Below are 17,335 nucleotides of genomic sequence, written 5' to 3'. Positions count from 1 at the left end.
TATAAGTACATTCTCACTTATATGGTCAAAATGTGCATATTTAAAATTAATCATATATTATTATTATAGATTATAGATTATATGAGTCATTTTTAAAAAGATGTCAATAACAAGTGCTCCTTTTGTCAAGGTGAAAGTATTGAACATTATTTGTGGAATGTCCTTTAGTTTGCACTTTTTGGTCTGATGTAGGACAATTACCTCACAAGAATTATTAAGAGTACTATATTGACGCAACTCTATATTTACTGACCAGCGGCATCGAAGGATGGGTTAAATGCAGAGGACAAATTTCCCTACGGGGACAATAAAGTATACAAACAAACAAACAAACCAAACACACACGACTCTATATTTACTGACCTTTGACACCAGCAAAATATTATATCCAATCAATAATAATAATTAAAAAAAAAATCATATTTGAAAACCTATTTGGCCTCGCTTGAGAAAATGAATGCAAATAATTAAAAAAAAAACGAACTAAATCAGTCAACCTTCTTGAAAAATACAATCTTATCATTCTTATTATTGTGGTGAATGAGCAGACCCCTGTGTTTTCTTCTTTTGTTTGTGTTTACTGATTGACATGAGCATGTTGTATCTATGTGTCTGAGGATTTTGCTTGAACATGAACATATTATAGCTATGTATATGATTTTGCTCTGATGTTTAATAAAAAAAAAGAGATAAAAGTTGTAGCGTTAGCATGAATTTTACAGTGCACTTTCGACACAAATGATTTTCAACAAACACAAACACAATCGTCACTCACAGGTAAATAATGTGACTTACGGGGTCAAAATAATTATTTCATGTAACTAATGTCCGTGCATTAGTCTAATATGTGAGTTGGCAGTTTATTCATTGTTAAAACAAACTCAAACATAACGAATCTGCGGGAACGAATGAGAAGACACATAAACATTCGGCATTCCCCTCTGAAGCTGTTTGGTTGCAGCTTTGCTCAGTTTTCCTGTGTTTATCCTCTTATTTTCTAGAATAAAGGGATGCTGTTGTCCTAAAGGGATGCAGTGGGATTGTATCCCCAGTTTAACTACTTTATGTGGGTATGGCATGCTGTCATTTCTTGTCGTTACGTTAATATTATTAATAGGCTAACCTAGCTTAGCTAACGCTACATGTATTTGACAACTATCTCTTCACTACAGGCAAGGAGTTGTTACTTGTGTGCTGTCATGGCTTCAACCACTGCGGTATATGGTTAGTGCTTTGTTTTGTGTTTCATTTTCTTAAAAAAAAAAAGTTACACTACCGGTCAAAAGTTTGGAGACACTTTTTTCCCCCTTTTTATTTCAATACCATTTACACTGTAGATTCTCATCGAAGGCATTAATTTAGGAGTGAACACATTGATTCTTCTTCTTCTTCTTCTTCTTCTTCTTCTTCTTCTTCTTGTTCTTCTTCTTCTTCTTCTTCTTCTTCTTCTTCTTCTTCTTCTTCTTCTTCTTCTTCTTCTTCTTCTTCTTCTTCTTCTTCTTCTTCTTCTTCTTCTTCTTCTTCTTCTTCTATTACTGCTTTGCATTTTAAACTTCTCAATGAGCTTCACGATGGCACAGAAATGGTTCTCACTTCACAGACTGTTTCAGGTGACACCTTGTTTTTAGAAGCTCATTGACAAAATGTCAATAATGAAAGGTGGCAATTTAGAAGAACTTAAAATATAAAACATATTTTGAGTTGTTTGACCCCTTTTTGTTTCCTACATGTGTTTTATTTATAGATTAATGTCTTCAACGAGAATCACAGAGAGTAAACAGTGTTGGCAACAAAGAAAAGCTGATAAAATAATAAATAATAAAAAGCGTCTCCAAACTTTTGACTGGTAGTGTGTACACTAATAACATACTATTATTATAACAGCTATTTTTTTGGAACATGTTAGATTGATAATTTACCCCACTTGAAATTGTCCAAATTTAAATGGATTTTCCACAGTAAAATGGGATGAAGGCGACACTTGTCTGGCTCCAGATCCTAAAGATGGCATCCTACGCGAAGCCACAATTCGTAGACTGTCTTCTTCGTCTGAGCATCCTCCTTCCACTGCCTGGCTAATATTTAAAGACCATGGGACAGACGGAGTGGAGGAATCTGTGCCGGTGTCCAAATTGAAAGAGCCCAAAGCTAACAGTTTTACCCAAGAGAAACCTTTCTTTCCTGCCACTGTGGTGAACTCTAACGTCTCTGTGCCTTTTGAACTAAGTTGTGAAGACAAAGTGCCCTACACTATCAATAGATATTTGAGAGATTACCAGAGAGAGGGAATAAAGTTCATGTACAGCAACTACATTCGTTCCAGGGGATGTATCTTGGGAGATGACATGGGTCTAGGTAAAACAGTACAGGTAAGAAAAAAACCTACAGTTCACTTAACTCGATGCCTGTATGGATTTGAATTTGTCAACTGCCTCATTGTACACCAGGTTATTGGTTTCCTTGCTGCTTTATTGCATAAAAAAGGCACGTGGGAAGACATTGACAGTAACCGACCATCGTTTCTCCAAAGCCAAGCTTGTGACTCTAATCCAAACAAAGTAAGTGTAAAATAGACCAACTGCCGGTAATTCTCACATTACAATTAATGTAGTGATTATGCTTGAGTCACAGGCACGGCAGACCAAATAATCATCTGAATTATTAGCTTTTTCATCATTGAGTTTTTAAAGCAAATATTGTGCACTATTTAGGTCTTCCTCATTGTGGCTCCTCTGTCAGTGCTCTATAACTGGAAAGACGAACTTGAGACATGGGGTCACTTCCAGGTTGTGGTTGTCCATGGGTTAAGGAAAGAAGAGGAGTTGAATCGCATCAAGAAGGGGCGTATTGAGATTGCACTAACGACATATGAGACACTCCGGCTTTGTCTTGATCTTTTCGACAAGTAAGCAATGCATACATATATATTTTTGTTATTATTATTATTATTGGAAAGTAATTTGAATTGATCCCCTGTTGATTTTGCAGCATTGACTGGTCTGCTGTTATTGTTGATGAGGCACATAAGATTAAAAACCCTCACTCTTTGATTACGCAGGCAATGAAGGAGCTTAGATGTCAGGTTGGTGACTGAATATAAATGGAATTTGTTCAGGCACATGTTCTTCCAAAACTTTTCACATCTCTCTTAATTTTCCTAGATTCGAATAGGCCTCACTGGGACCATCTTGCAGAATAATCTTGAAGAGCTATGGTGTGTCATGGATTGGTAAGTTCAAAGTGCATTGCTCATCGTTTACATGTGACATGTAACAAAAATATTTGTTTTAATAAAGGGCTGTGCCCAAGTGTCTTGGTAGCTTGGGACACTTCAAAACCAAGTTTTCTGAGCCTATAGAACAAGGGCAAAGGCACAGTGCTACCAAACGTGCCCTTGCAACTGGGAGAAAAGTAGTTCGAGCTCTAGTGAAGAAGATTTCTCACTCCTTTCTAAGAAGAACAAAAGCTCTCATTAAGGAACAGTTACCCAAGAAGGACGACCGAGTAGGTTACGAAAAAAAAAAAAAATCATGACTAAATGATTTAAAGTAGTCATTTAGAAAAATCTCTTTGTGTTCCATTGATCCCAGGTGGTGTATTGCTCTCTGACAGACTTCCAACAATCAGTGTATGAGACCGTTCTGAAGAGTGAAGATGTGACTTTACTGCTAAGATCTTCTGAGAAATGTGACTGTGGAAGTGGTCATACAAGGAGACGCTGCTGTTACGATGTCAGTTAATAATTTAGGGACATTTCCATTGCGTTGTATGCCGTCGATGGATAGTTTTATATTGATTCATATGTTTTCCTCTGTCTCTGCAATAAATGATGATACAGGCCAATTCTGAAGGTGTTGCGATGAAAAAACTTTACTTCACGTATTTGGCCATATTGAGGAAAGTTGCCAACCATGTGGCTTTGCTTCAGTCCAGCCCAGGGACCAGCAAGAACCAGGTACAAAACTAAGGTATTCTTATATTTGATGAATGCGGCCTTTTATTTTGTTTTCTCTCTGTTGCATAGAAAAAGTATTTGGGCATCATCTGTCAGAAAGTATTCCAACAGTTTCCAGACTTTGTGCAGAGATGTAAGCACGAAGCATTTGAAGCCTTATCTGATCCAATGTACAGTGGCAAAATGAAGGTACTGTGCTGCGTCTGTGTACTAAGCTCAAATGCACAAATCGTGTTCTCTAATATTTGCCATCTTTCTAAAGGTCTTACAAAAGCTGTTGAATTACTATCTTCAAAGAAAGGACAAAGTGCTTCTGTTTTCTCTCTCGACAAAGGTAATCACATTGTTCGCATGGTTTGGGGGATTATTATTTTGTAATTTAAGTTGCTTATGGAACACGTGGCCTTTTTGTATGTAACTGTGGTAAATTGTGTCAATGAAATGTCCAATTACTGATTTGATTATTAGGAATTTGCACAGGAAACTCCAGTTAAGCTTTAATCCTAATGAACGCTGTCACCTCAGGAAGTGTGATACCATTTCTGGCATCATTCTGCTTATTCAGGTCTAAGTACATGCGTAGTTCCAAGGGGAAAGTCACGATGAAACATATTTAACGTCCAAATAAACACAATAATTTCTATATTCGTCCTGAGAGTAAAATGGTTTGTCTTGTATTAGTTTTGTTTGCTGAACCATCTCGCTTGTGTGTACTCAACCGCCATGTTTATCGGACCCTCATCGTTTCTTTGTTTTGCTTGGAACCTCGCAGTTGTTGGATGTGCTGGAGAGCTACTGCATGGCTGAAGGCTTGGACTACAGCAGATTAGACGGGAACACCAAATCCAAGGAGAGAGTCCAGATCGTTAAAGAGTTCAACAGTTCCTCTCACATTAACATATGCCTTGTTTCCACGATGTCAGTAAAGGCTTTGTTTTTTTTGTCGTTATAAATTCATGCGACGGTAATGTACAGCCTCATTGTTTTACACTTTCAGGGCAGGGGGACTGGGGCTGAACTTTGTAGGAGCTAATGTGGTCGTTTTGTTCGACCCCACATGGAACCCTGCCAATGATCTTCAGGCTATTGACAGGTACACTCATGGGCACATTGTATATTCACGGTGGGATATAAGTTGTAATAACAATTGTGTACGATTATAGGGCGTACCGTATTGGCCAGTGCCGAGATGTAACCGTTCTCAGACTAATCTCTTTGGGAACAGTGGAAGAAGTGATCTACCTACGACAAGTTTACAAACAGGTACCATGCTATTAATCAAAAAACAGGGTTTACTGACTAAGGCAGAGCTATGTGATGCAGGAAGACATAATAATATATATATATATATATTTATTAGCTGACCTGTAGCAGATATTTCAAAGTGAAATCATGTTTTCATGAAATTCAGAATTAGAGACAACTGAAATTGTGAATATCTTCAAAGGAATAGGCCACCGTTTTTTACCTTAGCTTAGACGAGTTCGTTTGTACCTGTCTGTACCCGCATGCCTTCTATCACAGCACAGACGGCGTTAGCATTTAGCCTCTCCTCCTCTCCTCCTCTCCAAAACAGGTGAAGACAGAAGCTACCTGTTACACTACAAAAGTATAATTACACAAAATTAAACAATGTGGATTTTCTAAGCGGATAAAGAGGGGAACTATATTGTAAGGCGTAATAATACCAGGAGCAGTTTGGCATCCGCACAGTAAAGTGAATATATTACTGTGCGGATGTTGCACTACTCCTGGTATTATTACGCCTTACAATATAGTTCCCCTCTGAAGACCAGACAGAACATACCTTAGCTTAAGGTATGTTCTTACCTTAAGCTAAGGTAAGAACATATCTCAGTATGTAAAAACGGTGGCCTATTCCTTTAAGGACAGGGAGAATGTTATTATGGATATTTTAATGGTTATCTTATTCCTACATCATAAAGATATGAATTGATGCTGTATTAATGTTTAACCTCTTACCTCCCGCCTTAACCGAGCGCATTTACACCAGTTCAGTTTTACCCAAATCTAAAAGCTTCTAGACTTGAGCTTCCAATAACGTAACGCATCATTTGAAAGCTAAGAACTACAAAACTGATCGTAACTTTTTTGTTACATTGTCGCCGCATTTATGTAGTGCTGGCCGATATATCGATATTTAAAACATATCCATATCTTTTTAAGTGAGACATGGAATTAGACCATATTCATTGCTTTTTTCCATGGCTTTTTTGTTGTGCTGTCACCACATTTATGTCACATTTTTGAAGTGCTTTTGTCGTGTTTTCGTCTCTTTTTTGGCACTTTTTTGTCATGTTTATGGTATTTTTGTTTTATTTTTTGTTGCTTTGTCATATTCTACTTGATCTAAATTTATATAAAACCAGCTGCTGATGTTACATTTTAGTTAATTTACAAGATAATATGCTTTAAAGCCGTACAGAATATTTTGTAATGTCCCTATTATATATTTTTGTTGATGTTCCAGCAATTGCATTCGTCAGTTGTGGCGGTGGAGAATGCCCGGCGGTACTTCGAGGCCGTCCAGGGGGTTGATGCACAGAAGGGCGAGTTGTTTGGCATGAAAAACCTCTTCAGACTTCAGACCCGGGGGACATGTCTTACACGTCAGATCCTGGAGGTCCGAGAGCCGCCATGCCTTTTTCTACATCTGATTTTATACAGGGCATGTGATTCACCCACGTCTTACTTTTCTTATAGAGAGAAGGACAGGTGGAGGCGGGGCTAACAACAGCCCGAACCCACATGGCTGAGGAGAAGGAAGAGGAGGCTAAGGCAGTCGCTGTGAGTGTTTCCCATGCTCACATCTTACAGCTGCCCATTCCCACTGAACATATGGCCTTTACTGTCAGTGCAGATGGTAATGGCAGCAGCTCTGGACTAACTCTGAGTAATTTGTGTGGGTGGCAGTACTTTACAGTGGTGTAATAGTATGGCCAAAGTATGGAAATAACATGGTAAATGTGTAATAACATAGATGTTTTTCAAAAAATGGATGAGATGATGATGATGACTGAAAACATTGAGAATAAATAAGTTAAGTGTGACATGACACACAATAATTAACTACTTCCGGGTCCAAACTGTTGAGAGTTCCACTGATAAACACAATCTCCTGCTGAAATAACTACAGATTGTTAGAGAAATAACAATGGTGTTTGAGAGGATAAGATGAAGAATAGGCAGCAGTCTGGATATCTTATACAAGTATATTTACAATTGGTATGGGACCCGGAGACATGAACTCGAGACATTGCGCTACTCTTACCATTCAAGTCTGTCTATACTTACACAGAAAAGGGATAAATACCCTCTCGAGCGTCATACTGAAGCCTACAGCGATAGTACGACTGTGCAGCTTGACCCAGTATTATAAATAATGACTTAATGTTATCCTCTAACACAGATAAAAGGTTGTTTTCCACCTAGTTCGAACAATATAGCTCACCATTTCTCCAGGTAAAATAAAGATATTTGTATCTATTATAGAAAACGCTATCTCAATGGCTGCCGCCTGGGCGCCGCCATGTTTATTTCCCATACCGACTTTGAAGCTAAGCAGGGACGGGCCTGGTTACGACTGGGATGGGAGACCGTTTGGGAACACCAGGAAGCCTGGCGACAGTAGTGAGTTTGTGCGTGGTTGGTGGTGGGGGCTGATGTGCGCATAATTGTTCAGCAACTTTGAGCGTCTGGAAAAGCGCTATATCCGCGGCCGGCCCCCCCGTGATGGTCCCACCAGCCGCGGGCATTGACCACGGGTCCATATGGACCGCGGTGCTGCTGTCCGAGGACAACCCGCCGTCACCACAACGCGAGTGCACGAGATCTGACTGCCGTGCGTGTGCGCGCATCCAAACAGGGCGGTGTGTGTCTGCGTGTGTGCGCGCGCGCGTGTGTGCGCGTGCGCGTGTATGTGTGCGCGCGCGCATCCAAACAGGGCCATGTGTGTCATCGTCACTCACCGCTAACCTGCAGACGCTCCGCACAGGTACAGTTACATCCTCCAAAAGACATCTGCGCGTCTTTGTTTAAGTCTCTCCTGCAGTGACCGAGCCTGTGGTTCATTATAGATCCAGGCAGTATTCCGTCTCTAAAGCTTTGTCTCCGAAAAACAGTACACGCAAAACATTGCCCAAAAGCCTCTAATCACACGCGCTGCTCCGACTGCTTTCTCCTCCGTGTGAGTAAAAGCGAAAATGAAACTACAACTTAACGAGCGCATGGCCTGCACTGCGTAGTTTTTTTCTCTTTTTTTTGCTGCTGCACCATTTGTTTTCTATTTTGCTTTCACGTTTTGTGAGCCCAGAGGTACATTTTACTCTAAAGCAGCTTTGAACGCATTGCCAATTTTATTGTAAGGTTATAAATACTGTCTACCAACAATCATTAGGCTATTTCATTTCAAAACCTACTTATTACTTTTTTTATTGCACACTACCGTGATGCACCAAACCACGGGTCCTGCACCGTGAACCAAACCGTTAGAGCTGAACCCCTAATATTTATCTATAATTATTCCACTGTCTCTTGAATTCTATTCCCTGAGCTTAGCGAACATATTGTCGTAGTTTATAAGAAAGGAGTACGGGTGCATCAAACACTCCCATTGCAGATTGTTTGCAATTATTTTTAGCATTCATTATTTTAAACATTTGTAGTGGCCATAGTTTTTGGAATGGGTTGGGAACCACTGGTCTACAGCTGAACTGTGTGACGGGTTGGACATTTCTTTGTAATCACTCATAATCTCAGAATATCCAATGTGGAGACTAGCGAGACCCGGCCGAAGGCCGAAGGCCGGGTCTCAGCTAGTATTTAAAATAAGCCATCATTGTGTATGGAAAAGAATATTCGATAATTAATGCCAGGAAGGCAGTACTTGTGATCAATCAGCTAAATCCCATTATAATGAATACAGCTAAAGCTCTGCAGAGTGATGATGTCATCATTTAACGTATAGCATCAAGATTCATTTAACATTTTAAACATAAACATTTGGGAGAAGACTGAAATATGGACTAATACAAGAATAATATGCATTTCAAAACATTTTGTAGGGGCTTAAACCGTAGGGTCAGCTGGTGATAGATAGAATAAGACTCGGGATATTTGGTTGTTTGCAAAGAATATTGTAATCAGGGGTTATAAACTCACCAGCCCTTTCAGAATACTTCGAAATCACCCGTTCTGCAGCAAATGATTGAGGCTTATGAATGAATTTAACACAGTTTGCAAATGTTGAAATATCACCTTGGCTACTACAGCATTGTCGAGTAATGCATTTTTAAATAAGAAAGAAAAAAAGCTCTTGTTTGGACATTCAGGCCTAAACAATTACAGTCTTTGCGATTTGATGTTCGCAACCATCCAAATAGGCATTAAATGTGCAGTCCTGCTATAGAGGCCCTGTTTGTGACACTGATTTCTTTGTAAGACTTCTCCGTTCCAGTTCGTGTGACCCAGCTGGATATAATTACCAATCTTATAATGGAACCAACAGACCACACTGAAGGCCTTCTTGGGCTTCGGAGCTATTTGTTTACCCCACGATTGGCTCTTCTCATCTCGTTCCACATTGTCCTCCTCAGCTTGCTGCTCCTCCGAGGCCATTTGAATTCCTGCACAAATAACGAATACACTGGAGTGCTTTAACATGCGCACAGAGAGGGAGGCCCGAGGCAACACATGCGCGCAGGCACTGTAACCTCCGGGAAAGTGTCATGGCAAATGTCATGAAATCAGGAACACTGTTGGTGGTCCCTGCCATAAAGACGCGTTCACACAGCAAAGTGCAAATGTGCTGGCCGCTTTGTTCCGGTCGCGTTAACATCGGGACAGGGAGCATACGTCACATGGATGTTTCTAAATTACACAAAGAGGTCTCACATTAGCCGGAGTGTTGCCTGACAGACTGGTGGAGTTTATGGCTAAATAAATATTGTACTACATTTAAGGGGAATGTTTGACCGTATTCTCTAATGTCGCTCTTTACTGTCCTGGTTTCAGAGATTAGGTCGCTTCAACAGCCAGACTACTTAAAAGGAGTCCTCCAATGGGCTGGAATCATTTGTTTTTCTATTATCACACTTGGCTCAGTGTTGCTTTGATCTGGTGTCAGTTTTTGAACCCGGAGGAGAAAAGAAGCTGCAGAGAGGACAGGCGCGCTGTGTTATAAAATATCAGCTGTTTGACAGAATCGTGTAGTTTGTTCGCCCTTACGATTCTCACTTGTTATTTCTGAACCCCCAGACATTCTATAATCGCACTAAATCCAGTCGTGTGTGGATCCCCCATTCTTTATAAACTCATTTAAGACTGGAAAAGTTGTGTAGTGTGTGCTGACCTTTAGTTTATGTGCAGTGTTCACTCACAGGGGTTTATGAATTTCACTCCAATCAAAACTCCACCTGGAGGACTTTAAACTGCATTTAAAGGGACTTTACAGTGTTTAAAAATGTTAAAATTATGTATTTTCCTCCCCCTACATGTTCCAACAATGTCCTAATGTGTATAATGAGCCCAGATTTGTTCACCACAACTGCCTCTAAAATCATGCACTGTCACTCAAAACGGTGTTACTTCGGGTCCGAATTGCCGTCATGCACGAGCTTAATATAGAAGGTGCAGTTACACATATGACCTGAGGTGGCAGTAGTGAGTACAAAAGGACTAACTTGCATCTAGCCCCTTTAAAGTCCTGCATGTCCACATGTTTGTGGAAATGCTCTACCCTGAGCTCAGAGCCTCCAGAATCCAGTCTCTGAGGTGAGGTTACTGGAGCAGAACTAATGTGGACCTTATTGTGGACAAGTGCTGGGATTTTAGTTGAAAGAGAGAGACCTTTAGGTTTTTTTGAATTGGTTTTAGTCAATTGGACCTGGCAACACAATGTGCGGAGCTCAAGAACCAAAACAAAAGATGTAAACATAAACAACTTTTACATAATGTTTTATTACTGAAGGCTTGTTTTGTTCTTTTTATGTTTATGTGTGTAAATCCACTTTACAATTTTTATGAATTATTTTGCACTATTCCATCTTACCCTAACAATACTATATGGTAAATGGTCTCAACTTATATAGCGCTTTTCTACCTTTATCAGGCCCAAAGCGCTTTACAGTAAAGAACCAGTCACCCATTCACACTCTCATTCATACACCAATGTACGCAGACACTAGAGGCAAATAGGGTGTCTTGCCCAAGGACTCAACGACAGTGTGAATTTGTGGGAGCTTGGATTCAAACCCACGGCCTTCCGTTCACGAAACGACACACTCTACCACCTGCGCCACCGTCACCCCATATAACCTTAACCTATAGCACCGTCAGGCCCGTGGGCAAAATCTGGCTCTCCAACTGATAGACCCTGATAAATTTCCATATTATTATTGCAGAACAGAAGTTGAAACACTTTTTAGTTTTTTTGAGAGAACAGTCCAAAAAAAAAAAATCTTTAAAAATCCTGGAGACGGACCCCACTATTTAGTTTATGTGGACCACAAAACAACTATTTGTACAAAGATGGGGAGTCTCGCCTCTCCATTTTTTGACAAGGAAAAATAATGTCCCACGACCGTGCAAACTTACCTAACCTTTTATATTGTCATCACTATGGCTGATAAATTTGCTCGAGTATAAGAGTCTCATCCTCATGTGGACCCACCACCTACAGGAGGAGCCATAAGGGGCTGGTGCAATGTGATGGTGATTTGGGCAACTCCAACAGCTGCCCCACGACCCGGCTATGGAGTTGTGGGGAAGAAAAAAATGGATGGATGGATAAGAGTCTGATAAATGACATTTTCTTTTCTTCTAGGATCCTGAAAAGCATTCTGCCTCAAAGAGCAGTGTGGCACCAGCTGACAACAGAGATAGTGCCAAGTTACCCAGGGGAGTTCTGGACTTCAGCAGTGGCAGCGAAGATGATGAAGACAGAGTCACAAAAAAGCTAGCAGACCCTAATACAAATGAAGGCACCACTTCTACTGTAGGAAGAATGACTTTACTGCAACAGGGCTTTTCTAAACTGCTGCAGCGAATCAAAGGAACTCCAGATTTGGTCGACGGCGGCAGCTCTAACATTGACGACAGTAGTTCTGATGAAGACGATCAACAAGAAGGAACATCCAGGAGTTCACCGAATGTTTCCGTCTTTACTACTGTGAAAGATTCCGCTAAGTTGAAAAACGAATTGAAAATCTTAAGCGACTCTGATGAAAGCGATGGAGCAAGGAAGCAGGAAAAGTCCAGATCAAAAGTGAAGAAAGCCTTTGTGCGTAGACCTAACATTTTTAACTGCAGCTCAGATGAATCCGAGGACTTGGACATAGAGGTGATGACTTCTTCACGCAAGAAGGCAGTCGTTTTACCACCCAAGAGAACTGGTGAAAAGAAAAACAGAAAAAGACCAATCAGTATCGCAAGCAAAGTCAAATTTACTGGAAATATCGACTCATTCACTTCATCTGAAGACGAGCGGACGAGTAAGAAACCTAGACCTAAAGGATGCCATTTTACTTCACCCATTAAAGAAAGTGTGACATCAACTGGACAAAGACTCATGACACCGGAAAAGCAAGTCGGAACCCGCAAAACACATTTATTGTCCCCACAATCCAAGAATGGCACCATCGATGCTGTGTTAGGTAAGTCTTATTTAACCTGAATCGAGCACATTTTCTCCAGTGCGGCTGTTCCCTAATCTAAGAACTTATCGACTGGAACTTACAGCCTTTAGGCCAGTGTAACGCCTCATTTGAAAGCTAAGACCTACAATGGCAACAGAACATTAGTAGCTGCTACTTTTTTGTGTGTGTTTTGGTCACTTTTTCATCGAATTTTCATCACATTTTTGTCACACTTTTGTGGCTTTCTTGTTGACTTTTTGTTGCTTTTTCATCACTTTTTAGCCGTGTTTTTGTCACATTTTGGAAGTGTTTTTGTAGTGTTCTCGTCTTTTTTTTTAAATCTTTCTTCATCACCTGTCCTGTGTTTTTGTCGTCTTCTTTTTCTTTTTTAAATTTCGCCTCTTTTTTTCTTTTCGATTTGGGTAAAGCCAAACGGGAGAAAATGTTCTCGATTCATGTGGGGATTAAGAGGTTGACATGATATGGTGTTTTTAAAGGTGGTGTTCAAGAGGTTGCCTACACCCACTCCAACCAGAGAGTTGTGGGAGGGAGCCGAGCCGAGGAGCTGATCAGCAGAGCGGCTGTGAGGGACGTGTTCCAGCGCCACATGTTCTCCCAGATGCCAGCCAACCATCTCATGGGCACGCAGGAGGCACGTAATGGCAGCAGAACATTGGTAATTGCTACTGTATTAGGGTAAGCGCTAAATAGCTCTCTCACTTGGCCTTTCCAGAGCCTGTTTGAGAGCCCGCCAGACAGTCCTCCGATACAGAGCAGGGCTGCTGCTACAACAAAGCTGCAGAGACCAAGTTTGGAGCATCCAGTTTCATTCACTACCCGGAGTACTCACCAGACGAGACACACTACATTTATTATCGGTGAAACGCCCCAGTCTATGTGCAGGTAATGAAATGAATAGAAACTGTACTTTTTGTCGTACCAGGTGAATTACTGGACTGGGTTGCCGTGAGGACATTTTGCTTCTGCTCTGAGCTCATTTGATCAAAGCTGATAACCAAGTTTAAACTCTCTTTCTGTGAGGAGAAGTTCGAACTGCCCTATCCCCAAACATACCTCCGGAGAAGAGTTCGAAAGCAGATTGATTACCTTTTTTTTTTTTATCAGATTACTGTGAAGAAGCTTTTGGACAATTTTATAAACTAGAACATCACCTGACAAGCCTAAAGAATACACATTGAAGAAGGGAAGAGCATTTTTTTTTCCTTCCTTACTTAAAGTGCCAAAACATATAATAACTCTCAAACAAAGATGATTGCAAAACATAGCTGATGGCTTGGTACTGTTCATAATTACTATAAAGTTGGCAAAACGTTTGTGAAGAAGAAAAGGCTCTGTGTATGCGAGAGGAGATATTTTCCCAGCAGGATCGAGGAATCGAGCCAAATCTCACCACAGAGTCTGGAATGAGCGCCCCCACCAGGTCCTCGGAACTAGTGTGTGTCTGCGTGTGTGGAGAATTTAAGGACAGACCACCTCGGAGCTTTTTGCCTTTCCACCTATTTCCCAGCATCCTGCCAAAGATTAGCTCTGTTTGCATTGAGGCCTGACAGCGCTGGAGTTCTCTTCTCCTTAACCGCAGCCCTCCTGAGTGGAACCCAAAAATGAGCGCTCCGGGCCGTCCAAAGCCACAGTCATACACGCACACGTCAGCACACATTTACACTTCCAATTGTGCCCAATACACACAACTTGTACTATTGCACCACTTCTATTAACATACCGTGTACCGGGCTGGATCACACCTCAGTGGCTCCAGTCTCACTGCCTGGAAAGAGTCTGCCTGCCTTTTGCCCTTAGGTGGCCTTGTAAGAGCAGGAAAATATCCCCTACTTAGAGCATTAATTAACCTCCAGTTTGTTATGAACAACAATGCAAGTAACTGGGTAATGTTTATTTTTGAAGAGGGATTATTATGTTTTTTTGCAGGTATTTGATAATGATTCCATAAACATCTTTATCACTATCTACTACTTGTTGGTTAGAAAGTGCAATATTGAACTAAAACCGCTGAAACAAAAATCCAGTAGTTTCACTCCCTGATTTTCAAGCAATCTCACTGTAAGCCCCTCCAACTTCTAAAGAGAAAAAAAGCAAGATAAAATATAAGGCACGTGTGGCTGTAGTCAGTCAATCAATCAATGTTTTTTGTATAGCCCAATATCACGACGAGAGTTGCCTCACAGGACATTAAACATTAAAGCAATGAAACAAAACAATAAACAAGACAATGTAAAGTTCAGGCAAATGAGGTATCCAGGCAAACATAATGTCCAAATAAACGTCGTTAGCAGGTTGTGTCCCCCGTCCTTAGACTCTCTGACACGGTGAGGAAAAACTCAAAAACCCAGTAGGAGTAAAAAGAAACCTCGGGGAGAACCACAGAAGGAGAGATCCACTCCCATGGACAGACAGGCTACAGAGACTCAGGGCCGATGGGACTCCCTCAGCAGACGGGCCAAGATCCCAAAACGTCCAGTCCTAGTTGGAGCTTCAGTTCTTCTTGTCTAATCCCATGTGTACTGTACTTCCCACAGCAGTGTTCCTCCTAAGGCAGCTTTACTTCATGCTGTGGGTCAGAATTTTACCTAACTGACCTGATCATAAGGTAATTCGAAGAGATAAATGTAGAGACTGTGTCTGCTTCTTTAAAGTGAGCTGGGAGTTTATTCCATAAAACCGGAGCTTGGTAGCTAAAGGCTCTACCACCTACAGTGATTTTGATACTCCAGGGCCATACCCATTATAGGGGTAAATGTGAGGAGCAGGATTTATTCTCAAGTCCTACAATCTGAACCTTTTTCACTGAGTTGGCTCTACATTACTTTTGCCAACATGTTGTCGTCTTTGTCTTGTTTTCAGGGAACAGCTGGAGGAAATGGCAGCAACATTCCACTTTCCTTCAGTTGAACAGTTTGCAAAAGAAGTTCTCCAAAGCACCTCGAACCAAAGATTGTCCTGGTTACGTCAATACTACACTTCGACGGATCATCCCGACTTGGCCGACACTGTCTCGAAGCACTTCCCTCAACTCCTTCCTGCCAAGACTGCTCCTTCTACCTCTTCTAATGCACCACCTTCTTCAGCTGCTCCTTGTGAAGAAGCCTCAAAAACAATTGTAAAAGCGAGTCCATGCAAGAAGAGGAGTAAAAGGTCAAAATGTCAAGAGGAAGTACCGGATAAAAAGCAAAAGAGAGATCCGTTTGCAGATATTCCGAGTCCTGAGGCCGATTGGCCAGAGGAGAAAGTCGAAATTACCAGCGGATTCATAACGACTAAAAGAAGTGCGAAACATGCCGCACGTTCTAAGGATCGGGTTGAGGAAGACTTGGACCTGAGCAGGCTTGATGATACTGTGTTGAGTAACAAACATTCAGCAAGTAACCCGGACTTATCTGTTGCACTAGCTAAGCAACAGACACTGTCCAAGAATTCCCAGGAACCAAAAGGAACCTTGGAATCTTTGACTAGCACAAAAGAAAATCCCAAGTCTTTTCTTACAGATTTAATAGGAGACACCTCGATACTAAGCGATTTGTTTAAACCCAAAAGGACATCACCGAAAATACCCAGCTCTTCTTCATTATTGACTCGTCACAGCGAACCGTCGTCTTCCAAGCTCTCTACTGATTCTCCCTCCTCTTCAAAAACGACACTAGCAGCAGTCTGTGAAGTTAGTCCACGGAAAACCTCAATCAAAAAGTCTTCTAAGGACTTCTGGGACGTCCTGCAGGAGGGGGACGAGGAGAGTTTGAACAGACTGACCGACCCAGCAGAAGTGCAGAGGGTCTGTGTCAACACTAACATCGCTGCAAGAGAGCCCTACAAGCGAGAAGAGAACAAAAGTCTGTGGAAAACCAATGAGAAATTCTTATGGAGGAAATAATATTGTAACCTTTATACATTTTTACTTTTTAGTGGAATTTTATCACCGTAATGTTTGCAATTCTAGTTTGCTGCAAGTTTTAAGTATATATTTTTTAATTACTTGAATTCTGAGAGTCAAAGTAATACCTTCAGGGTCAGGGGTAGGCAACGTCAGGCCCAGGGGCCAAATCAGGCCCTCCAGCACAGAACCTCTGGTCCCCAATATGATTTTGAGAAATATTATTATGCAAATAAGGGATCAAATAATATATGTTAAAGTACTAAAAAATGCGAGAAATAGTGTCTTTTTATATATTTAGTTTTAAATGTCCTTGCAGAACATCCCACTTGGTCACATATGTAAAACAGTGATTCTCAACTGGTGACTCAAAAGTGGGTCGTGAGTCTATAGGGAACTTTTTTTTTCAATATTTTACATCTGAAACTACACAGAAACACACTGGAGTCTGTTAAAATTAATATGTTACTGAGTTGTTTTGATCAGTCTTAAAAGCAAATCTACGGCTTGTTCAATAAAAACAATGTTTTATAAGAACATAAGGCGGGTCTCGGAGCCGGACTACTTTAGAACCAGAGATTAAAACATTGGCATTTGTAGAAAATGGTTCCTAACCTTTAGGATGGTGTGGTTCGGCCCTCTGTGTTTTGGCAATGATGAAAATTGGCCCTCCTTGACGCAAAGTTGCCTTCCCCTGTTCTAGGTATTCAACCGACCTCCAGCATCCATTTTCTGAATTGCTAATTGAGAAATGTTTACATGTGATTATCTGAAATGGTAGTTGGTTCATGTGCCTTTTTTTATTATTATTTGCACTCATCC

At 40.9% G+C, this 17,335-nt stretch overlaps 1 protein-coding gene across 1 annotated transcript; it reads left to right on the top strand.

Moving 5' to 3' along the window:
- Positions 1 to 927: 927 nt before the first annotated feature.
- On the top strand, positions 928 to 16,537 carry ercc6l2 (excision repair cross-complementation group 6-like 2). The gene is made up of 21 exons (XM_079551715.1): positions 928 to 1,066; positions 1,173 to 1,224; positions 1,960 to 2,369; positions 2,448 to 2,558; positions 2,712 to 2,905; positions 2,989 to 3,082; positions 3,162 to 3,229; positions 3,297 to 3,504; positions 3,591 to 3,731; positions 3,839 to 3,955; positions 4,025 to 4,144; positions 4,218 to 4,289; positions 4,728 to 4,873; positions 4,953 to 5,048; positions 5,119 to 5,218; positions 6,447 to 6,599; positions 6,680 to 6,763; positions 11,799 to 12,627; positions 13,107 to 13,261; positions 13,343 to 13,512; positions 15,490 to 16,537. The coding sequence occupies exons 2-21, from the start codon at positions 1,200 to 1,202 to the stop codon at positions 16,511 to 16,513; spliced, it is 4,317 nt and encodes a 1,438-aa protein (XP_079407841.1). The 5' UTR covers positions 928 to 1,066; positions 1,173 to 1,199; the 3' UTR covers positions 16,514 to 16,537.
- Positions 16,538 to 17,335: the final 798 nt, after the last annotated feature.

This window comes from Gobius niger, assembly GCF_951799975.1.
Source record: "Gobius niger genome assembly, chromosome: 1".
Classification (NCBI taxonomy): Eukaryota; Metazoa; Chordata; class Actinopteri; order Gobiiformes; family Gobiidae; genus Gobius; species Gobius niger.
Note: the sequence above shows the minus strand (reverse complement) of the source record. Positions and strands in the feature narration are given on the sequence as shown.